Source organism: Trematomus bernacchii, unplaced genomic scaffold (assembly GCF_902827165.1).
Source record: "Trematomus bernacchii unplaced genomic scaffold, fTreBer1.1, whole genome shotgun sequence".
Classification (NCBI taxonomy): domain Eukaryota; kingdom Metazoa; phylum Chordata; class Actinopteri; order Perciformes; family Nototheniidae; genus Trematomus; species Trematomus bernacchii.
In genome coordinates, this window is record NW_022988050.1 from 2604270 (window position 1) to 2627911 (window position 23642).

A 23642-nucleotide genomic window follows, 5' to 3' on the forward strand; every position below is an offset into this window, starting at 1 on the left:
AAAAGTACATAATTTGACTCTAGTCAAATTTGACGAACTTGATTACTCTGGCTTACAGTTCATGTACAGCATGTCATCTGCTGTCAACAAAATGGCTTCCCCTACATCCCATTTTGTATGTATTGTTACTTATTAGAGCTTTCTAAATTCACACGGCTGGACACCAATGAGGCTGAGATCACTTAATCTGCACGAAAAGTGGCTCATAACATCACAATTAATTAATCTACCTGAGAATTGTCAGAAATGCTGGAATTGCAATTAATTTGTCACTAATTGAATGAGCACATTTAATACTTTTTTCACAGCAGGGGCGTAACATGTACTGTAAATGGGCCATGGAGCAAATTAAATTACCAGGCGTCGCATAGAAGTTACTAACGTTATTTAAGGTGAGAAGTACAGTTTCCAATGTTATACTTCAAGTAAACGTTTGACAATTTTGGGAAGTGTGCATATTTAATTTTCTGCGGAGAGTTAAATGGGAAAACAAATGTTACTCTCTCAAGTCTCTAATGAAATATAAAGCTACTGCAAGTAGCCAGTTCATTTAGCAAAACATAATTTAAAGCTTATGCCAAGATATGCCAATGGGCCAAACAAAACTTTTTCTCATAGACTTACGTCGGGAAAGAGACGTCTATTAATCAGCAGATTCACTCAATAGCCCTTATTTAAATCATTATGTTGTAAAAATTGTACAACTGTAAATCAGATCACCATGGATGTAGAAAATCTACTTTACGGTTAATGTTTTAATGAGTGAGCTTTACAGAAACAAGCTACCTGTTTCCAGTCTTTCACTAAGCGAAGTAGCTAGCTGTTTCCAGTCTTTCACTAAGCGAAGTAGCTAGCTTTTTCCAGTCTTTCACTAAGCGAAGTAGCTAGCTGTTTCCAGTCTTTCACTAAGCGAAGTAGAAAATCTACTTTACGGTTAATGTTTTAATGAGTGAGCTTTACAGAAACAAGCTACCTGTTTCCAGTCTTTCACTAAGCGAAGTAGCTAGCTGTTTCCAGTCTTTCACTAAGCGAAGTAGCTAGCTGTTTCCAGTCTTTCACTAAGCGAAGTAGCTAGCTGTTTCCAGTCTTTCACTAAGCGAAGTAGAAAATCTACTTTACGGTTAATGTTTTAATGAGTGAGCTTTACAGAAACAAGCTACCTGTTTCCAGTCTTTCACTAAGCGAAGTAGCTAGCTGTTTCCAGTCTTTCACTAAGCGAAGTAGCTAGCTGTTTCCAGTCTTTCACTAAGTGAAGTAGCTAGCTGTTTCCAGTCTTTCACTAAGCGAAGTAGCTAGCTGTTTCCAGTCTTTCACTAAGTGAAGTAGCTAGCTGTTTCCAGTATTTCACTAAGCAAAGTAGCTAGCTGTTTCCAGTCTTTCACTAAGCGAAGTAGCTAGCTGTTTTCAGTCTTTCACTAAGCGAAGTAGCTAGCTGTTTCCAGTCTTTCACTAAGCGAAGTAGCTAGCTGTTTTCAGTCTTTCACTAAGCGAAGTAGCTAGCTGTCTCCAGTCTTTCACTAAGCGAAGTAGAAAATCTACTTTACGGTTAATGTTTTAATGAGTGAGCTTTACAGAAACAAGCTACCTGTTTCCAGTCTTTCACTAAGCGAAGTAGCTAGCTGTTTTCAGTCTTTCACTAAGCGAAGTAGCTAGCTGTTTCCAGTCTTTCACTAAGCGAAGTAACTACCCTGTTTCTACTCTTTCACTAAGCGAAGTAGCTACCTGTTTCCAGTCTTTCACTAAGAGAAGTAGCTAGCTGTTTCCACTCTTTCACTAAGAGAAGTAGCTAGCTGTTTCCAGTCTTTCACTAAGCGAAGTAGCTACCTGTTTCCAGTCTTTCACTAAGCGAAGTAACTACCTGTTTCTACTCTTTCACTAAGCGAAGTAGCTACCTGTTTCCAGTCTTTCACTAAGAGAAGTAGCTAGCTGTTTCCACTCTTTCACTAAGAGAAGTAGCTAGCTGTTTCCACTCTTTCACTAAGAGAAGTAGCTACCTGTTTCCACTCTTTCACTAAGAGAAGTAGCTACCTGTTTCCACTCTTTCACTAAGTGAAGTAGCTACCTGTTTACACTCTTTCACTAAGCGAAGTAGCTAGCTGTTTCCAGTCTTTAAGCTAACTAGCGAGCAGTTGTCACTATTTCTGCTAAATTAAGCTTAGTAGTTAGCTGTATGCTAAACTAGGCTAACTATCTGCTGGCAGTAGCTTCCTTTTTAGCCTACGAGTATGCGAGTAGGCGAGTGATATCAATCTTAATATCTAACTCCTGGAGGGAAAAAAAGCAAATAAGCAAATCAATATATATTACTACCAATGCCCTCCATGGTGCCTCTTTGCCAGAAAAGAGGCAGAAGCCATATTGCAGTTGCACGTTCTGCACCGCCCTTTGTTACGCCCTTGTTTTTGGGATGTTCTTTCTATCGTGGAATTGCAAAGGGGATCTCCTTATCAACCTTTCCTTCACTGTTTTTCTGTCTTGTCAATAAGTGTAGCCTACTGTATGTGATGTTTGTATTTGTATTTGTCATTTATGTTATGTTGTATCTGCGTGTTTTTTGTGACTTGTCCTCTGTTTTGTGTCACCTCGCGTCCTCTTTCTCCACAGCTTGTAGAGAAGGTGAGAGTAAAAAAAAGAATATACCTGAGATTTAAAATTCTTATACCAAATGCATACAACTATATATATATCAAATTTAACATTGTGCATTTCAATATTTAGGAAAAAGAGACAGTCGACTGGTGGAGTAAATTATACGCTTCAACTGGAGACCAGCAGAAATGTGGCCCGTACCTCAAAAAAGGATATGACATGCTCAAAGTAAGTCTGCTTTTTTTCTTCTTCCCACACCAGCTACTTTAAATATTGAAAATGACTTAAATGTGTCTTTGTTTCCTCAGGTGTTTGACTGCGAGCTGGAGGACGTCCCAGAGTTCAAAGGGCTGACTGACTTCTGCTGCACCTTCAAACTGCTGCGGGGCAAAAATGAAAATGGGGATGATGACCCCAGTGTGGTTGGAGAGTTTAAGGTAGTTTGACAGAACTCAGAACACTAACACTTGATCAAATCTATCAAATATTTAGCAAAACATTGTTTAATTTATTTCCTGTTGGACAGAAAAAATATATATAACTTGTGAATGGAGTTGAATCTCCTCCGCTCTGGACCAAGCCCAGTTCCTGAAGATGTAGTTCGATTGATTTTAAATGGGCTTGTATGAGGTGCTTGTCCATAGTTGGTGTAAAAGAAGATGTCCGTTTACAGGTCCCCAGTATGGAGAAGGAGTAACAGCAAGCCACCAACAAAAAGTCCTCATAAAACTTCCCTTCGAACATCGAATCCATCCCTTTTTTAAGTGTGTGTGTGTGTTCTTGTACCTGCAGGGTTCATTCAAGGTGTACCCTCTGTCAGATGACCCTGGTGTTGCCCCCCCGCCCCGTCAGTTCAGAGAGCTGCCAGAGAGCGGGCCTCAGGAGTGTCTGGTCCGGATTTACGTGGTCCAGGCCATCGACCTGCAGCCCAAAGACAATAATGGCAGGGTGAGAAAAAATCCTAAATACCAGGAATAAAGGAAGCATATTTTGTGGCCCAGTTGGAAACTTCTGCTTGAACTTGTGTCCTGCTCAGTGTGATCCGTACATAAAGATGTCTCTGGGGAAGAACAAGATTGACGACAGAGACCATTACTTACCCAACACCACCACCCCTGTGTTTGGAAGGTAAATTGACAGATTTAAACAAAGATTACAGATAATTTTCCTTTTTTAAAGGGTAAACCCCTCTCAAACAATCCCTTTGTTTTGTTCAGGATGTTTGAGATGACGTGTTTCCTGCCCCAGGATAAAGACCTGAAAATCTCCGTCTATGACTACGATATGCTGACCCGTGACGAGAAGGTCGGCGAGACCGTGATTGACCTGGAGAACCGCTTCCTGTCCCGATATAACTCCTATTGCGGCCTTCCACAAACATACTGCATGTAAGGAAACGCCTCAAAGGGGGACATTTAGAAAAATAACCGAAAAACCTACAATTGGATCCTTACTTTATATCTGTGTGCGTCTCAGTTCTGGTATCAACAAGTGGCGGGACCAGATGAAGCCGTCTCTGATTCTGGAGAACCTGGCTCGGATGAAGGGCCTGTCCAAACCCAGGACCGAAGACAACGGCACATCACTCGCCTTCAATGGAAAAGAATACACGCTGGCTGAGTTTGGTAATGTCAATGGTCTTAAATATAATATAATAATAGTTCAAACAAGTGCCAATATAACCAATATTGGTGATGATGATTTTGTTTCCAATGTCCCTCAAATTGTATTTTTTGTTATGTTATCAATCAATTATGAATGAAAAATAACATGTTTTTTTTGTTGGGGGTTGCTTGACTGTATCTTAGTTTCCTTTTTCCTGCATCTAATTTGACTAAGTATATATAATAAAACATAAGCCTAATAAAGCCGTAACTTTTATTTTTCACATCCAGAGAACACCAAGGAGATCCACGAGCACTTGGGTCCCCCCCGAGAGCGCCTCTGTCTGCACGTGCTCAGAAAACAGGGACTGGTCCCCGAACACGTGGAGACCCGGACCCTCTACAGCACCTTCCAGCCCAACATCTCCCAGGTCAGAGGTCACAGCTAAAACCTACATGTGTACATTCAACCTGATGCAGCTATTTTGTAAAACTGTTTATGTGTTCATTCAGGGAAAGCTCCAGATGTGGGTGGATGTGTTCCCGAAAAGCATCGGACCCCCTGGCCCTCCATTTGACGTCACGCCGCGAAAGCCTAAGAAGTGAGGACTTCTCTTAAACTTTTTGGTGCTTCATCCCTGGTCCCATTGAAATGCCACTGAGTTATTAACGTTCACTGTGTTTGTATGTTCAGGTACTTCCTCCGTGCGGTCGTCTGGAACACCACAGACGTGACTTTAGACGAGGCCAGCATCACAGGAGAGCACATGAGTGACATCTATGTCAAAGGGTAGGACTGATAAATCATTCAAATAAACTTTATGGCAGGACATTTTTTTTAATATAAATTATATATGACTGAGTGCATTGGTGAATTTTTAACAATTAAACTAGTTAAAGTGTTCTAATGCTGCTTTCATGCCTTCATTTTGTTCACATTTTCAGTGTTTTTTAACGTTTTTCATTTTGTTGCATTATGAGTTTTCAACACTATTACAGTAAAAACACTTGATATTAATATAAGCATATACTGTACATATAATTATTGAAAAAATGATGACAAAACACTCATTATTAGAAAGAAATCCATCAAACAGGGTCGGTTACATTGCAAAAGAAAAATATACAATACTGGATTATTCAGAACTTGCTTCAGTGCTAAAACTGATTTTTATAGATTTTATTTTTAATTCTTTGAAAGCAAAGCTGTATAGAAGGAATTACCAGGGATCTGTTGAACAGTAAATGTTCACTCCGTTTGTTTCCTCTGCAGCTGGATGGCGGGCATGGAGGATGAGAAGCAGAAGACGGACGTCCACTACCGCTCACTGGACGGAGACGGAAACTTCAACTGGAGGTTCGTCTTTGAGTTTGAGTATCTGCCGGCCGAACAACTCTGCCTCGTGTCCAAGAAGGTGAGGCTGATCTGGACTGACAATCAATCATAGACTTATTACAAAAGGGCAATTTTAGTCAAATATATTTTTCATTATTCACCAGGAGCGCTTCTGGAGTCTTGACAAAACAGAGTTCAGGATTCCCCCCAAGCTGATCCTTCAGATTTGGGATAACGACAAATTCTCATTGGACGATTACCTGGGTGAGACACAATTGAAGATAAACAAATAAAACTTTAGGTGTTTCGAGTCTTTCATTTACCTACAGACCGCCTTTACAAAACCTGACCATCATAGTGTAACACTCTGTGATCCCAGGCACGCTGGAGCTGGATCTGCGTAACCTGGTGCCTCCTGCGAAGACTCCAAATAAATGCTCTCTGATGATGATGGGGGATCTGGAAATGGGATCTCCAGTCAAGAAGGAGAATGAGAAGTGTCTGTTCTCCCAGCAGTCCGTCAGAGGCTGGTGGCCCTGCTCCATCGAACAGGACGGAGAGAGGGTCCTGGGTGTAAGTGGGAATTAAAAAGTACACCTAGAGATGGATGTATTCATTTTTTGGAGGAAATAACAGAACCGTAACGGGGTTGGATACGAAGCAAATGTGGCATAAGTGAAAGACCTCCTGCAGGAAATTTAGAAATTCACATTAAGGACACTGTTGGCTTGCATGCTTAAGTTTTAGCCCCAAATGTTGCAGTTTTATATATTGCCTTTTAGAAGCTCGATGAATAGATTTTAACATTCAGAAAGTGTCAGAGATCCTCATTGTCATCATGTGCTTACAGGGCAAAGTGGAGATGACTCTGGAGATCGTAGGTGAAGCAGAAGTAGATGAAAAACCTGCAGGGAAAGGCCGGGACGACCCCAACATGAACCCAAAACTGGACCCTCCCAAGTAAGACCCCACCCTGTGAAACAAACCCTTTTTTACACTGCAGATGAAATCTAAATTAAGTCATCTCATTATTTTTTTGCTACCTAAAAGATGGAAATGTGTAGTTTTGCAGATCAAATAAACATATTCATTATCATTTATTCTCCACTTTATTACCCATTTTTTGTTATCTTGCTTTTCTTTACCTCCTCTTGTTGTTGGACTAATAATTATTATTTGTATCTCATCAGACGCCCAGAAACGTCCTTCTTTTGGTTCACAAACCCATGTAAGACCATGAAGTTCATCGTGTGGCGAAGGTTCAGGTGCCTCTTCATCGGACTCCTCATCCTCATCTTAGTGCTGCTCTTCCTCGGCATCCTGTTGTACTCCTTACCGGTAAGAATCCACGAGAGCATAAGGAGGGTCTTTATGATTTATTCTTGAGAGAAGCTGTGATTTTAAATAATTTTATTTTTCCAGAACTACATCGCAATGAAGTTGGTGAAACCTTAGCAATAACCCGACAAAGGAGGCGGAGAAATGGAACTGGAAAACTGTCTAGAGGACGATCACGTTACGGCCAAACCACTGTCAATATCTTTTTATTGCCTATAGTATTTTATAAAGGTCTAAATGGGGAAGGGGTGCTTGCACATTTGCACCACGTTATCTTATCATGAACACACCGCTACACTGTGACAGACGTGAGCAATAACTAATGTTTCCAAACTGCTTTTATCACACACTGGGAAAACAGAAGCCCCTGTATCATTTAATGCAATACAACCGTCCTAATTTAACTTTAAATGTATTTTGTTAATGTGTAAAAGATTCACTTATAGGATTTTAGATTGATTAAATGGTTGTGTTGTAGGGTGTCACTACTCGTATGTTAATGAGGCGATCAAATAATAACTGTTAAAAAAGGTAGGATTGATTAGGACTGTTGTTTTTATTGCATTACAAGGGTTTCTATTTTCTGCCTACTTAAATGCCAAAAACAATGTAAGACTTTAAAGACAGCCATAAAATTGTCTGTGTTTTGTACATTACATTTTAAATTAAATGTATTAAAAATGATGTTCAAACAGTGTTGGTTTTTGTTTTATCAGTCGGTAGAAATGCATTTTTAATGTTGCAAGCGGCTGTAAACACCACTAGCAAGCAGGGTTTCTGAAATAAGACTCAACACAAAATCATATCACAGATGAGGTTTAACAAAGAGTTTTAAACAGTTAAAACTGTAAATGACATTTAACATTCAAATATGTACAGCACGTCCATGAAATACACATTTTAAAATAAATTATCCAATTTCTTGGTACGTGTAATGACACTAACATTTAGTCTTTACCGCAAAAATCCGGTAAGCTATTCTTAATGGCTTCTAAAAGTAGTGTTCATAAAAAAATATGTATTTGTTATTAAATCATTGCTGGGTTTATTCTTCCTGTTGTTTGCATTGCTGCTCCAGGAAAGCCTCGACCTCCCCTCTGCGGGCCAGGCTGTTAGCTTTTCCTTGGAAACGTCCATTTTTTCCTGCCCCCTTCCCTTGGAGCATCTCCAGCACCCTGGAGAGCACAGGAAATTAATATCTCACCCGCAAACAACTTTTTTTTAAAGCAATGGCTTCATAATGTGGTGTCGTCTCTTACCGCGGGCCCATCTCGGCCACTCGCTCACTGGGTCCAGCCAGTAGGAACAGACCCGGGCCCTTCTCTTCTCCAACAGTCAGGAAAACAAAAGTTCCCTAAAAGCAGACAAAATCTGGTTTAACAAAGAAGACAGCTAAGATGTTGAAGTGAACAGGTAGAGGATTAGAAACTTACCTCAGTGGTTAATTCATTGGCAATGATGTTCATGAATTCATTGTCACCCTCTTTTCTGTAGGAAGAAAGAGAAGTGGGTTTTTTCTGACATGCAAATATCAATGTATGTACTTTAAATGCTGACCTACAAACAAGCTTGCCCTGAGAGGCAAGTAAGACAAAAAAGGTTATCCATTTTCCAAAATCTTAACTTGTTTGTGGGCGACAAGAATAGACTATTTTTTTTACATTTTTATCTAACATTTCTGGCAGTTGGACATTTCTTTGTCAGCATTATTTTAGGTGTTTTCTTTTTAGTTATCTTCAATTTGGCAAGTGCATCTACTGTCATGTCTTTCTTTTGGCTAGAAATGTATTTTAACAGCTGCTAATCTGCTGCTTTTATTCCTATTCAGCATTTCAGCCTCTTGTGGCCAAAATAAGTATTACAGAAACCACTTAAAGGACGGCTGAATACATGCCAAAAACATTTAAGCTTTTAAAGATCTGACTTGAAAGTTGATCATTACATTTTCCCCTGACTTCCGTTAACTAGCCCTTCAACTTGAACACGTGTATTGTCTCTTACTTGTGCAAGCTGAAGAAGTTCCCTCTCTGGGGGTCGTTCTTAAAGTTCTGAGTGATGACGACAGCCATGTCTCGAAGCAAGCTCAGGTTAGTCTGCACAAACGATTTGAATGACTGTTAGGGAGTCCATGTGCAATGTGTTGGAGTGATACTGTATGTTACATATATACAGAGCTTGTCAAAATGGAAAGATGTCATGTAAATGGGTCTCTTACTTTCAGTAGTAGCTTCACAGACTTCTGCAACTTGTCAACAGCCTCTACGTGCTCATCAGGTCCAGTCCTGTAGAACAAACACAATCATTTTGTCACTTAGACTTTGTGAATAACTTTAACTCGCAAATAATATTTAGATAATTCCCACTTACTTCAGGAGAGACACCAGCGATCGCTCTGTGCTGTAGCTTTTCTCAGCATACTTCAACACCCTGTTTCCTGTCAGGAAGATCAGGTTGGTTTTGTTTTTCTTTCCCTTCTCTGTTCCCAGCAGCTTTATTACCTAAAAATTGAGATTTAGAGAAATGTTAGGAATATAAATAAGTCAGATGAGGAACATCTTGAGTGCATGTGTGTATGTGCATGTGTGTGTGGAGTTGAACCTGTAGGTGACTGAGGTTGGACACATGGGTTCCACAGCACATGTTAGCATCGACGCCCTCGATATCAATGATCCGAATCGGCCCAGCGTGATCATCTGGAAGCCCCCGACTCCTCACCTAGTCAACACACACAACTTATGTAACAAACTGTCCATGTTACATTCATTTTTTTCAAATAAATGCTTTACATTCAACAGATAACTTATGTTGAATTCATGTCTAAAACGTGTGTTAATTGCATTGTATTCGGACTGTATTTTAGCACCACTAATCTCAGTGTTTGCACCTTTTCCACATCGGGATCATCTATAGAGAGAAGCTGAACAGTGACGGGGGTATGGACTCTGATCTTCTCGTTAACGGCCTCCTCCAGGGCCTGCAGCTGGGCAGGCTTCACCGAGGGAGTGTCCAGCTCTATGGTGCTTCTCTGACGCCCCAGTTCCCTGTAGAAAACACAGAGAAAAGGAGGTAAAACGACAAGCTTTTAACGTTACAAAGAAGTAATCTGTGCAGAGGTTATGTACCAGGACGTGGTCATGTATCCAAACATGTGTTCTGCCAAAGCTGTGATCACATGTTGACCTGAGAGTAAGGAAGGAAACAGTGACTTAGAAAAGTGCAATAAAAATGTATAATCAGTAACGCATTATTATTTCAATCTGGCAAAGGTTTAACTCCAGTCTTATAATGTGCCACACAAAGTAATTCTTAGAAAACAAACGCTTACAATTACCAATCAATTAGTGGGTTTAATTTATGAGTTTATCCACAAAGAATTATACAAAAGCACTACTTTTAATAAAAATTTTAACAGATGTGCTTCTGAATGTCTTGGAAATAAGTCATTCAGCATGAAAAAGCATAAAAAAATGAAATATAAGATGACAAAAAGACTGATTAGTTGACTTAAAGTGGGCAGCCTTTCGTTATTACCCACCATTATTACTTTGGTGTTACTCACCTGAGTGTTGCTGCATGTGGTCAAACCTCCTCTCCCAGTCCACCTTCACCTGCACCTCCTGCCCCTCCTCCAGAGGAGAGCCCACAAAGTGCACGGCGTCGGCCCCTTGCCTCGTCACCCTCACCACCGGGACGTCTCCAATCAGACCGTGGTCATCTGGCTGCAGCAGGACAACACAAAGCATGGAAATTATCAAAAACATATCATGTAAAATGGCTTTTTAGTGACTTTTATTGAACATTTATGATTTTGCAGTAAACACTGATAGAAGTACCTTGATGGAGACATTTAATTAGTATGATTTGATAGCTTACCTGTCCTCCTCCTTCAGGAAACAAGATGGTGTCTTGGAGTTTGACATTGAAGCCTTTAAGAGTTTCTTTCTTTCCATTCACTTCATGTTTAAGCTCAGCTGGGCAGCAGGACACTACAGAGGTAACAAACTAATAGGAAAGAAAAACGTATAGAATTCCCTTTATTACATATTGTATAGTCTTTTTATAAACTAAATGGAGACTAAAAGCACCTGTGTGCATGTTAGGTATGAGATACTGGGTAATTTCTAAGGTAAATATGAATGAAATTTGAAAACTCAATGCGTTTTGGTTAACAACATGACTGTAAGTGGCTAGCTAGAAATAAACATAATGCAACTTTTATAAGTTGTCACAGCATTATATAACATGTCAAATACCATACCTAATGTATAATTGTATTATGTGTTGTGACAGTGCTAGCTCCTGCATCCACTGTAACGTTAGCTAGCCACCATATGCTAACCACTTCTGCAGAGCATGAATGTGAAAGGTGGTGTTTTGCAGGCTGTAAATGAGTTAAACGCTGATAAATTGTATTTCAAAAGTTTCATACCTCTTTCATATAGCAGTCTCGTTGACATTGAAAAGCCATGCTGGAGTGTTTTTGAGGAAAAGCTCCACCTGAAACACGAGTAAGTTCAGTCGGCTCAGTCGGCTACAGCTGTCAGCTCAGTACGGGTAGCAGCGTGGTCCAAACTCCATAAACCGCCTTTTACTGGCTTCGACTTTTACCTTTTTTTAATGACACAATCTTTAATATATTCATCAAAATAGAGAATAAAAAAATAATTAAAATGTCGGGGTTGAAGACCTATTCATTTTCAGTACTCTCCCATCTTATTTCAGTAGGTGTTGCCGGCAATGTGGGTACGTGAATTATAAGATAGCCTTATAAAAAAAATAAATAAATAAAAAAAAAACACAATATATATTAATTATGTTTCATGTGCTAGAATCTGTGCATCATTACCTTTCACAAACAGTTTTTTAGAAGACTGAGATATGATAATAAGCATTTAAAACATGTTTGTTGAAATGCAACTATACATAACAATAAACATAAGAAGGCATCTGTGTCAATGTTGAGGGTTAATTTGCAGGCTTTATCAAGAATGAAAAAATAATAAATGAAGCTGCTTTACTGTCATCATCTGGCAAACACACATTTTCTCCAGTATTACGGCAGTGGCTCAGTCAGTAGGGGGCTTGGACTGTGAGCCGTAGGGTCGCCGGTTCAAGTCCCCAACCAGACCTAAATATGGAGAGGTCCCAGTTCACCTCCTGCCCTGCCGTGGTGCCCTTGAGCAAGGCACCAGACATCCCCCTTCCCCCCTCACTCCCATTGCTCCCCGGGCGCTGTACAATCGCTGCCCACTGCTGGTACTAGGATGGGTTAAAAGCAGAGAACAAATGTCACTGTGTGCTCTGCATGTGTGACCATTAAAGAGGGGTTCATCCCTCCCAATTCTAATTATATTCTATCTACTATTAACTTTAAATAAAGGCTATTACCCCATGCATCATATCATAATGAATTTTCAAACCATGGTTGATTCACTTGTTTTTATTGGGAGGCGTGTGGCGTAGTGGGCTGTCCGTAGGTGTTCGGATCAGGGGGTCAAACAGGTTCAAACCCCACTGCAGTCAGCATGTCGTTGTGTCCCTGGGCAAGACACTTCACCCCAAATTGCTCCAGTGGGGATTGCCCACAGTATTGAGTATGTAAGTCGCTTTGGATAAAAGCATCTAACAAGTAACATGTAATGTATTCAAATTATCAATATGTCAGCAAACAGTGGACAATAATATTCCATTAAATAATCCGATAGAAAACATCAATTACATAAAAACAGTATTTTTGGACGAGTATATCAAATCATCCACAAACTTCAGCAACTAGCACTGTCTTCAGTGTCCTATCAAGTTACCGTGGCCTTCAACACAGATGATGCTTACTCAGTCAGACTGTAGAGGAAGAGAGAAGAAAGTCAACGTTAAAATGATTTTAAAAAAGAGGAATGAATTCACATTTATTTGTAGGAAAACCTTCCTGCTTCACTTACATCAAGATCGTCCATATCTGGTGCTACTCCTTTATTCTTGGAAGACATTTCTTGGATCATCTGAAAAGAAAGAGAAAACTCAAATCCTCACACAGGCACCTAAGAAAACTCTGAGAAAGACAATATAGAAAAGTTCATTGAATCAGAATTGAGTTGATCTACTGGACAAATGACATTTACTCACATCTGCGTACATATCGAACTCTTCCTTTCCATCTTCTACTTCATTCTCCCAGTCCCTCCAGTTATCAAAGTCCACGGAAATCCAGCTGGGCTGCAAAAAAGATGGAGAAACAACACACTTTAAAATGTTGCAGCTAACGTAGCAGCAGCTTGTTTCCAACAGCTTTTGGGGGGTGTCTGTAATTCATGTTGACTAACTCAGTATAGTGTAAATGTCTTAAGTAAGTCAAGGCAATGTTTCCTAGCCTGTGTTTTTCATCCACAGTGTCTCAAAAGTGTGTCGACCTCACGTTATTTCACTTTATTCACTTATCTTTTACATAGAACAGGAGAGGACTTTGATAATACAGCACAATCAGTGAAAATGTTCAAATAAAGCCAAGTACAGTTTATAATGAGTATAAAAGAGGTAAAAAGAAACATCAGACATCTTACTCGTTATTAAAAATCCCCTTTTTCCCAATGTTTATCCCCCTTTTCCATTTAGAGTCAAAGAATAAAAGTTATGCTTCTCCATTGACTGATATAGTTGATTATGTTAATAAGAAGAGCAATGGAAAAATAGAATAGAAATAAACCTATAATAAATATATTTTAAATGTATCATCAATTCTATAACACACACACACACACACACACACACACACTTACCCTAGCCTCATCCTTCTGGAGATGAGGCCATGAATAATCAGGCTTAAGCTTCCTTAGCAAGATATGGATGCTGCGGTCATAGACTCTTTCTCTGGAGTCCTGTTAATGTGTGGGAAAGATAAAATCACAGCTATATTTAACATTGCACTGATTGTTCAACAGAGAACATAAATCATGGCGAAAAATGGATTGCTTACATTAATTTGAATGTTTTCATAGAAGGGCAGCACGTTGTAGAAGACATCATCTGTGTCGTTTTTGCAGCTGTTGTAAAGACAGGACAGGGGAACAAATTAGTACAGAAACATCACAATTGACCACATGTTAAATTGACAACTGATCAGAATATCATTCCCCTGTCTGAAAGAAACATGTTCACAAGAGAGACAGAAAGAGACCAATTCATATCACTAACAGAGAAACAATACACCTACATTTTACTTACTATAAAATCATTTTGTCTGGCTGGATATCCACCTGGACATCTTTAGGTTTATGAACCATGAAGGTGATGGTGACGTATTTCTTTCTGTCATACCAAACCGCACGTGCTGGCTGGCTGTAAAGAACAAAGAGAAACGTTTATAGTTATGACTCAAACATACAGTATAATCAAATATTAGAATTAGTAAAGGAAGCATTTGTTGGTCTCGACTCAAAGAGAGACGACAGCACTTACCTCTCCTCTGGTCTCACAATTTGAACCTTGTTCATTGTTATTCTTGCGTAGTATTAAATCAGAAACTCCTTTTTTGTACTCCTTTGACTGCCTGAAAGTAACAAGCATGTGGCTGGTTTGTCCCGTGTGCTCTAATGCAGTGGCCAGGCCCTGTAGCCTATATCTAAATATAGAGCAGTGAGTATCAGCTGCTGGGGGAGATGCCAGACCCTTCCCCTGCCCTTATTGGTCCGTAGAACTTTCCGGAAAACAGACGCCTTTTCTTGGTTCTCCAATTCTCCTGCCCCCTACCAACAACTGGGGGCTGAGAGGGTGAGGTGGGGGCAGGGAGACACAAAACAGAGACAACAAATGGAGCACCTGAAAAACTAAACAGCTTCTGGGATCATAGAAGTCAATAAACACTAAAAACGACTTAGACTATTATTTGTATTTTCTGCTATTATAAGTAGTCACCGTGGAGTAGAAGTTTAAACAACATTGGAGGAAGTGTTATTATCTTATACATCGTGTAGACTCTTCACAAAACAATGGACCACTTGTCATAGTTAAAGGGGACCTATCATGCAAAATGCACTTTTGTACGTCATATACATGAATATGTGTCCCCGGTGTTCCAGGGAACTCACCAAGTGTCAGAAAACACAACCCTCTCTATTTTCCTCCATACCCAAATCTCTAAAAAAGGGGCTGCAACGGATCTGATACAAACTGATCCAGATTTGAACACTGTCCTGACGTCAGGACAGTGGCGCTACGGCTATTGGGCCAACTCCACCAATCAGGAGGAGACAGCCACGGCCATTGCAGTTAGAAAGCGCTGGAGACGCTGTAGTACATATGCCAGGCCTGTAGATGGTGCTGTTCTCCCATAATCTGCCCTTGCAAAAACAGAGCTAAAAAATGTCAAATTGAGCAAAATGAGGCATGGCTAAAATGCATGATCTGTTTGGTATTTTGAAAAAAAAAAAAGTATAAATATGCCTTGTATAGGTATGGTCCTACACTATATTATTCAAATATAGCATGATAGGTCCACTTTAAGTTAAATATAGTGTGGGCGGGGTCAGAGCTACTTTCATGTGTTTCTTGCCATGATTTTTATATGGTGTTAGGATTTTCTTTAAAAAAGGCTAGTCAGATTTAGTGGGAGTGTTTAGTGATAGCTTATAAACTTAAAAGCCAGAAGCAAATTTGGTTATGTAGCTTGGTTGAAAGCATTAAGAAAAAATAACAAGAAATAAAATAAATTCGTCATCTTTGTCAGGGTTGAGTGAAGCAGGCAGGACCCAAATGCAGATTAAACAGAAAATACCTTTATTTCAAGGCTACAAGAACATACAGAGCAGAACTCTCTCCCCCGTGAACACAGTCAACAACAAACAATAATCTCACAACGACAGACAGAAAAACCAGAACTTAAATGCACACAAGACTAATCGCACAAGCAAGACACAGGTGAGGAGGGAGGAGAAAACACAGGGGCACCAGGTGAACACAATCAGGTAATCAGGCAGGAGGGAACACAGAGGCAGGAAGCAACAGGCAAGACGGGGGGGTGAACACAGAGACAGGAAACCAAAGACAGATCTAGACATGACAAAACACAACACAGCCAGATTGTGACAATCTTGATGTTTGGTGGCAGTTTTTAATGGTATTATATTTGTAATATATAGCTTTTTAAAGCTGCATTTATTAAAAAAATGCACAAACTGAAGCACAACAAGATATGTCTCTATTATTTGTCAGATGTGCAAGTGTCTAACTGGATGGACTCCATCTGTCTTTGAGCTTTGTGGTAGTGATTGTTTTGTCAAATGAATGGTCTCAAGGTTAACATTTAGAAAAACACAAAATGTTTATTTTAATTCCTGTAGTTGGCTAATAAGTAATATGGTAATGTCTGTTATTGCAGATGGCTGAACTTCAGGTTGTCGATAACACAAGCAGCAGAATGACTTCATCAGCAGAGGTAAGTTACTTTAACTTTTAAAAGTGAAAATCCTGGTTAAATAATTATTCATATTTGAGTGAAAACAATGACATTCTGTTTAAAGTTTAGCAGTCTAGAGTCCTGTTGATTTAAGTTTTCAGAATTGTTTACATGGTTGCATTTGAGTCTAAACAATGAAGAATTAAAAAAGCATTCGTTATATTGAGTGAATCACATTGGTTGCTAGGAAACATCAAAATCAATCAAAGATTTAAACAGGAAATCACCTGTAGCAAATAGTGAGTGCTAAAGCTACAGTAGCATACACAAGGAGTTGTTAACATCTGATCAATCACATTTACTCAGAGGTGGGAGAAGTACTCAGATCTTGTACTTGAGTAAAAGTAGAAGTACTCAGATCTTGTACTTGGGTAAAAGTAGAAGTACTCAGATCTTGTACTTGAGTAAAAGTAGAAGTACTCAGATCTTGTATTTAAGTAAAAGTAGAAGTACTCAGATCTTGTACTTGAGTAAAAGTAGAAGTACTCAGATCTTGTACTTGGGTAAAAGTAGAAGTACTCAGATCTTGTATTTAAGTAAAAGTAGAAGTAGTCAGATCTTGTACTTGAGTAAAAGTAGACGTACCAGAGTGTAGGAATACTCTGTTACAGTAAAAGTCCTGCATTCAAAATGTTCCTCAAGTAAAAGTATAAAAGTATTCTCATCAAAATATAGTTTGACAGCGACAGTAAAAGTAGTCATTGTGCAGATTGGTCCATTTCAGAATAATATATCTGATATGTTTTATAATGATTGATCACTAAAGTGTTCTCAAAGCTGGTAAAGGTGCAGCTAGTTTGAATGACTTTGTATACTGCAGGGTAGCTTGTGGATTTACTCCAGGTGGAACTAAAGTCTGATTTAACACTTGATTATATTTCACATCATTCATCATACATGTAGTGGAGTAAAAGTACACCATTTACCTCTGAACTGTAGTTGAGTAGAAGTACACAGTAGCATAAAATGGAGTACCTCAAAATTGTACTTAAGTACAAGTACCTGAGTAAATGTACTTCCTACCTCTGAATTTACTGATATAATGTGATCATTTCATTTTCATTATTTTCAAATTCACGGTGTAGATATTCTAATAGCTAGTGATACCTGGATACTATAACTAATTTATAAAACAATGAAACGAGTTTGTGTGCTTCAACCCTTTTAGTTTTTTGTATTTAGCTATACATAACTCGAACCTTATAACAGATAAAGTATGCAATATTCCATCATGAAACTGGTTGAAAAAAACACATTTAGATTTTGCATGTTTTGAATAATATTTAAAAAATGTGTCTGAGAGCCAACCCCTTTTGTATTTATTTTAAAAATAATAACAAATTAATCTGAATCAAACAACCAATCAGTGCGTCTTTGTGCAGAAGTTGTATCAAGTTAATGGGTATTTATACTTCTTCCTTTATTCAGCGGTATTTTAGGCCACAACGAGTCAGAATGCATTCTCGGGTTTCATTAAAAACCTTACTTTACTTCTGTCACGTCCATTTTTAACTTGCATCAAGACATTCATATGTGTCCTAATACACTTTCTCTGTTGATTTGTTTTTTTGTTTTATAGGAAGAGACCTGCAAAAACCCAGATAGACTTTATGATGAGGGGGAGAAGAGTATCATCGGAGAACAGCTGGATCAACATCAGTCTACAGCCACGATAGGAAAACCACACACCTGTGACCAGTGTGAGAAGAGTTTCTGGAGTTCAGGGATATTGAAGCGCCACAAACGTACCCACACTGGAGAGAAGCCTTTCACCTGTGACCAGTGTGGGAAGAGCTTTAGCCAGTCAGGCCATTTGAAGGTCCACCAGCGAACCCACACTGGAGAGAAGCCTTTCACCTGTGACCAGTGTGATAAGAGCTTTAACAAGTCATGCCATTTGAAGGTCCACCAGCGAACCCACACTGGAGAAAAACCCTACTCCTGTGACCAGTGTGGGAAGAGCTTTAGCCAGTCAAGCGATTTGAAGATGCACCTGCGAACCCACACTGGAGAAAAACCCTACTCCTGTGACCAGTGTGAGAAGAGCTTTAACAAGTCAGGCAATTTGAAGGTCCACCAGCAAACCCACACTGGAGAGAAGCCTTTCACCTGTGACCAATGTGGGAAGAGCTTTAGCCAGTCAGCCAAATTGAAGATTCACCTGCGAACCCACACTGGAGAAAAACCCTACTCCTGTGACCTCTGTGAGAAGAGCTTTAACCAGTCAGGTGATTTGAAGATTCACCTGCGAACCCACACTGGAGAGAAGCCTTTCACCTGTGACCAGTGTGGGAAGAGCTTTAGCCAGTCAGCCAATTTGAAGATTCACCTGCGAACCCACACTGGAGAGAAGCCTTTCACCTGTGACCAATGTGGGAAGAGCTTTAGCCAGTCAGCCAAATTGAAGATTCACCTGCGAACCCACACTGGAGAAAAACCCTACTCCTGTGACCTCTGTGAGAAGAGCTTTAACCAGTCAGGTGATTTGAAGATTCACCTGCGAACCCACACTGGAGAGAAGCCTTTCACCTGTGACCAGTGTGGGAAGAGCTTTAGCCAGTCAGCCAAATTGAAGATTCACCTGCGAACCCACACTGGAGAAAAACCCTACTCCTGTGACCTCTGTGAGAAGAGTTATACAAGGTCAAGCTATTTGACGACTCACAAGCAAACCCACACTGGAGAGAAGCTTTTCACCTGTGACCAGTGTGAGAAGTGTTTCAGGGAGTCAGACTCATTGAAGCGCCACCAGATAAACCACTCCTTTGACCGGTGGAAGAAAGAGTTCAGGGACTCATATAGTGTGAAGGTCCACCAGCCTACCCACACTGGAGAAAAACCTGACGTCTGTGCTCACTGTGAGAAGAGTTTCAGAGAACCAGACCACATGGGAGAACACCTTCACTAGTGCACTGAGACTTGACACAACTCGCTGTTAAAATATGTTGTGTGGATTTAAAAAGTTGTTCAAATGTTCTCAATAATATTCAAATGCATGCACTTAAGTTGTCAACTTGTATTTATTTCCACAGCAAAAACACACACAAAGCTCCCTAAAGAACAAGGCACCACAGTAATAATGTTATAAATATGTGGTAATTTAACAACAAGCTAAAGCCTACTGATTTCTAAAAGCTAGATAGAGCGTCGCTTTGAACCATAAACTATTACCGTTGCTGACTGTACTCATTCAGGCCATTTTACCATCAGAAAGAGGTTCCACAGGGGTCTATCCTTGGTCCATTCATGTTTACATTAGATGTTACATAACTTCTTCCAGTAGCCACACTTTCTCCTTCGACCCCTTCTCTGTTGGGGAGGTTTGTAAGGCTCTAAAGGGCCTAGAGCCCAATAAATCAGCAGGCCCAGACGATCTCCCCCCTTATTTCTTACGTCTAGCTGCAGATATTATAGCCAGTGTGTCATGTTTTTAATCTTTCTATAACAAACAATGTCATTCCAGATGTTTGGAAAACTGCAAATGTTCTCCCCTTATTGAAAGGTGGTGATCCCATGGTGATGAATAATTACAGACCAATTTCCAAGCTCTCTATTTTAGCTAAAGTACTTGAAAGGCTGGTGAATGATCAAATCAAAGAATATTTAAGCTTGAACAACATTCTATCTCCTCACATTGACAGACTGCACACCTGTCCGGTAGAGAGTAGGACATGAACGTTGCCACGCCAAAACATTTGCGTCACCACGCCAGGCTGCAGCCACCACAGGAGAAGCGGAAATGGGAGAGACCCTGTTTGGCACCTCAGTTTAAATAGCCGGTGCCCACAATTGGAACCAGGGCCGTATCCAGGATTTCCTAAATACCGAGGTCCGAACATGCTTGGGGGGTTCGGGGATATACCCCCCCGAGATTTTTGGGATTTTCATGATCTAGTTAGGTGCTTTTTAAGTCCTGTGGGGGGTCACAAACTGGATAATATATCGATTTCAAACCATGTCAGTGGGCTGCAGCATAAATTATTTTGAATCAGTTGTTACTATTAATGATCTGGACATGCAGAAGAGGCTAAAATGATCAGAAAACATTGTCAACATTCATTTTCCATGTCTCTCTCCTTTCCATAACCTGCACCCTCTCTTCCATCTTCTTTAGTCTCTCTGTCTTCTTCCTGTTCATTACTCTCTCTGTCCTCTACTCTTTCTCTTTGTTCAATCTCTCCCTCGTTGTTCACTTTTCTCCTCCTCACTTGTCGCTCCTGCCAGTGAATTAAAAGCAATTCAGCAATTTAGTTCATTTCACTTGTTTGTTTGCATTTTTTTTTTTTTTTAAATCTGTTTTGTTTGATTCTCAAAAGAGAACAAAGATGTAAGCAAATTGTGTTTTATACAATTGTATGTTATTATGACATCCTAACTGCAATAGATGTATGTTGTTTTAAAATGATGCCTATTGTCTATATTGTAAATGAAGACTAAGTTATAGATAGATAGATGGATATATATATATATAGATAGATAGATAGATAGATAGATGGATAGATGGGGTTATTAAGCCTACATTCTTTTGTGTGACTGTAAAATCAAATCAAATCAAGTTTGATTTATATAGCACTTTTTCTTTGGTCGAGCCAAAGTGCTGTACATACAATAAAAACACTTTACAATAAAAACACTTTACAACAGCACACATACCTGCAGTTCCTCCCTGATTTCCATCACTTTCTCTTTCTCTCTTTCTCTCTGCCTGTCCTGTCTCTTCCTTACCAACGCTGAGCTTCGACTGACGTGGTATTTTCATTATATCTGAGTCAGTGTAAAAAGAAAACAATACAATGTTATATCTTCAATGTTTACTCAAATTGAAATGAAAGAAAAGGATTACGTTTGTTAAAAGGTAATCCTTCTGACATTGGATGAATGTAATTAACTGCAATATAAGTTAGTGTGCATGTTGTCGGACGTCCACTGACTAACGTAGTGCGTTCACACAGGATCTGCTGGTCATATGATGTCCTGATGAACAGAAACACAAGCAGCCCACTGGACTCAGATCTCTAGATACCTCATCACTCCTCCGCTGCTCCGATACAAGTCTGGGGGCCTTTCTTATTTCTCTCATTTCCCCTCCTCGACTCCTCGAATCCTCGGTCCTCCGGTAGTGAACCGGAAATGTTTTTTGGCGCGCCATGTTGAAGGACATCTAGGGTGTTTCTCAATCGCGAGTAAAGCTGCTTCAGAGCCACTATTTCAAGCATACTACGTCATCGAGTGCCGCCGAAGTACTGTTCCAATCTCCAGCATACTTGGAAATCTACCGAGCCCAGCGCACTCCGTTTGGAGAAATATCGAGGCTGCACATGAGTAGACTCCGCGGTCTTAAAATCCCCACAATGCTTTGCGCACGGACCAATTTCCCCAAATCTGTGGCGGAAGATGTAAGGCGGGGCCTCATATGACGCACACCTGCACACTTGCTAGGTGTTCCACTCTTTGTTTTCCAAATGTCAGGAAGTATTCTTGACTCACTTCTGAAGCAAGATGCTCGGCAGACATGTGCTACCAAGCAAGCGTACTCGCGATTGAGAAACACCCTTCGTTTTCCGAATGCCAGGAAGTATTCTTGACTCGCTTCTGAAGCAAGATGCTCGGCAGACATGTGCTACCAAGCAAGCGTACTCGCGATTGAGAAACACCCCTAATTTCTCTAAATGCACATCGAGGACCGAGGATCGAGCGTCGAGCGTCAAGGAGGCTCTCTGGAGGAGCTATAATCGAGGATACACTGATGGGTCCTCCACGGTCCTCCGCGGATGTGACGCACGGCCGGACTTATCTCAGCCAATGACAGCTCTGCATGCATCCCCTGGATATTATTTTATTAACTGCTTTCATCGCGATGTTTACAGTGAGAACAGCTGTGAGGTCAGTGCAGAAAGCAGAGCAGTGTGTAACAGTCACTCAGTATAACAGGCCTACATTACTCTCTTGTATTAAATAGAAAATAATGCAAATTAAAAAGCAATCTGATGTTCATTTGCTGCTATATGTTGTGTGGACAACTGTTAAAACCATTCTTTTTGCAGATGACACAAGTCTACTCTGCTGTGGGGACAATCTAGAACAGCTATTGGTCACAATGGAAAAGGAACTGAGCAGGATGAAGATCTGGTTTGACCAAAATAAATTAACATTGAACGCAAGCAAAACCAAACTCATAATATTTGGGAATCGGTCGACCAATACAGAGAAGAAACTCACTATAAATGGCGTCCAACTAGAAAGAGTAACGGAAATAAAATTCCTTGGAATAATCATAGACAATAAATTAAGTTGGAAACCACATATAAGCTATATCAAAGCCAAAATATCCAAATCAATAGCAATTCTAAATAAAGCCAAATACCTAGTTAATCAAGCTTCCTTGTTTATGCTGTACTGCTCCTTCATACTTCCATACATGATGTATTGTGTGGAGGTTTGGGGGAACACATACAAAACAAATACACATCCTATCTTCATCCTGCAAAAAAGAGCAATACGAGTTATACACAAAACTTCGTACAGAGAACCAACAAATAAATTATTTATCAAACTAAAAACACTAAAACTACAAGACCTGGTTGACTATAAAACCATTCAAATTATGTACAAGGCCGCAAATCATCATTTGCCTCAGGGTGTCCAGGGACTTTTTACACGGAGAGAAGGCATGCACATGTTGAGAGGAAACTGCATTTTCAAAAAACCACCCGTACGTACAAATGCCAAACTTCATTGCATCTCATCAAAAGGTGTTAGTCTGTGGAATAAATGTAGTGATGCACTGAAAAATTGTACAACTTTATATAAAATGAAAGTATTATTCAAGAGCCAAACCATTAGTGGTTATGAACAGTACCTGTAAAAATTATTTTTGTTATTTCCTGTAATTGTAAAAGTAATTACTTCCTGATTGTTTTTGTAAAAAAGTATCAAGACAAACATGTCGCTGATGACGATGACCTAATTACTTCATTTATACTGCAAGGAAAATGTACGCTAGAAGGGGTAGGACCAGAAACGTTTTTTAAGCTTCTTCTTGCCCCTGTTGAACACGACAGAGACTAATTTAAGATTTATTGTTGTTGTTTCTTTTTATTTATTTTTTTTTTTTTTTTGCATTATCATTATTATTTATTTTATTGTACTTTGGTATAATTATTATTATTATGAGTGAGAAGGAAGAAAAGGAAGAAGCAATATATATTATTATTAGTATTGATGTATGTTTTGTTTCTGACATGTTCAATAAATTGAGTTCTTGTCTTGGATAACTATACTACTAATATTACTAGATTATTTGGTTACTAGTGATATAAATAAGGTT

The 23642-nt window shown here is 39.6% G+C and overlaps 4 protein-coding genes across 10 annotated transcripts in view; 2 read left to right on the forward strand and 2 right to left on the reverse strand.

Moving 5' to 3' along the window:
* Positions 1-7561, forward strand: part of LOC117473496 (myoferlin-like) — a 30728-nt gene extending 23167 nt beyond the window's left edge. For 3 of the 6 annotated variants that reach the window (XM_034119091.1, XM_034119094.1, XM_034119093.1), the window contains 17 exons: positions 59-115; positions 2605-2616; positions 2719-2817; positions 2898-3026; positions 3382-3537; positions 3626-3717; positions 3807-3977; positions 4066-4214; positions 4485-4624; positions 4707-4795; positions 4888-4983; positions 5467-5608; positions 5694-5793; positions 5909-6102; positions 6380-6489; positions 6720-6867; positions 6952-7561. In XM_034119091.1, the coding sequence (XP_033974982.1) occupies positions 59-115; positions 2605-2616; positions 2719-2817; positions 2898-3026; positions 3382-3537; positions 3626-3717; positions 3807-3977; positions 4066-4214; positions 4485-4624; positions 4707-4795; positions 4888-4983; positions 5467-5608; positions 5694-5793; positions 5909-6102; positions 6380-6489; positions 6720-6867; positions 6952-6984 (1917 nt within the window). In that variant the 3' untranslated portion in view covers positions 6985-7561. The remainder of the gene's footprint in view (positions 1-58; positions 116-2604; positions 2617-2718; positions 2818-2897; positions 3027-3381; positions 3538-3625; positions 3718-3806; positions 3978-4065; positions 4215-4484; positions 4625-4706; positions 4796-4887; positions 4984-5466; positions 5609-5693; positions 5794-5908; positions 6103-6379; positions 6490-6719; positions 6868-6951) is intronic. The other 3 variants (XM_034119095.1, XM_034119097.1, XM_034119096.1) reach the window with 2 other exon arrangements.
* Positions 7562-7672: 111 nt separating this feature from the next.
* On the reverse strand, positions 7673-11406 carry aarsd1 (alanyl-tRNA synthetase domain containing 1). Its single transcript, XM_034119099.1, has 12 exons — positions 11297-11406; positions 10741-10869; positions 10427-10586; positions 9990-10047; positions 9752-9908; positions 9466-9582; positions 9235-9365; positions 9083-9149; positions 8869-8960; positions 8301-8355; positions 8127-8221; positions 7673-8042 (listed from the first exon to the last, which is right to left on the reverse strand). Exons 1-12 carry the CDS (start codon positions 11333-11335, stop codon positions 7913-7915), a joined length of 1230 nt encoding a protein of 409 aa, XP_033974990.1. The 5' UTR covers positions 11336-11406; the 3' UTR covers positions 7673-7912.
* Positions 11407-12291: 885 nt separating this feature from the next.
* On the reverse strand, positions 12292-14436 carry ptges3l (prostaglandin E synthase 3 like). The gene is made up of 7 exons (XM_034119100.1): positions 14320-14436; positions 14086-14199; positions 13838-13904; positions 13641-13739; positions 12991-13080; positions 12807-12866; positions 12292-12708 (listed from the first exon to the last, which is right to left on the reverse strand). Exons 1-7 carry the CDS (start codon positions 14352-14354, stop codon positions 12700-12702), a joined length of 474 nt encoding a protein of 157 aa, XP_033974991.1. The 5' UTR covers positions 14355-14436; the 3' UTR covers positions 12292-12699.
* Positions 14437-15810: 1374 nt separating this feature from the next.
* Positions 15811-19242, forward strand: LOC117473918 (zinc finger protein 271-like). 2 transcript variants are annotated; one of them, XM_034119886.1, is made up of 3 exons: positions 15811-15824; positions 16238-16294; positions 17895-19242. In XM_034119886.1, the coding sequence occupies exons 2-3, from the start codon at positions 16238-16240 to the stop codon at positions 19221-19223; spliced, it is 1386 nt and encodes a 461-aa protein (XP_033975777.1). In that variant the 5' UTR covers positions 15811-15824; the 3' UTR covers positions 19224-19242. The 2 variants fall into 2 exon arrangements, with proteins under 2 accessions (XP_033975777.1, XP_033975776.1); XM_034119885.1 differs by lacking the exon at positions 15811-15824 and adding an exon at positions 15878-15976.
* The last annotated feature ends 4400 nt before the right edge of the window (positions 19243-23642 follow it).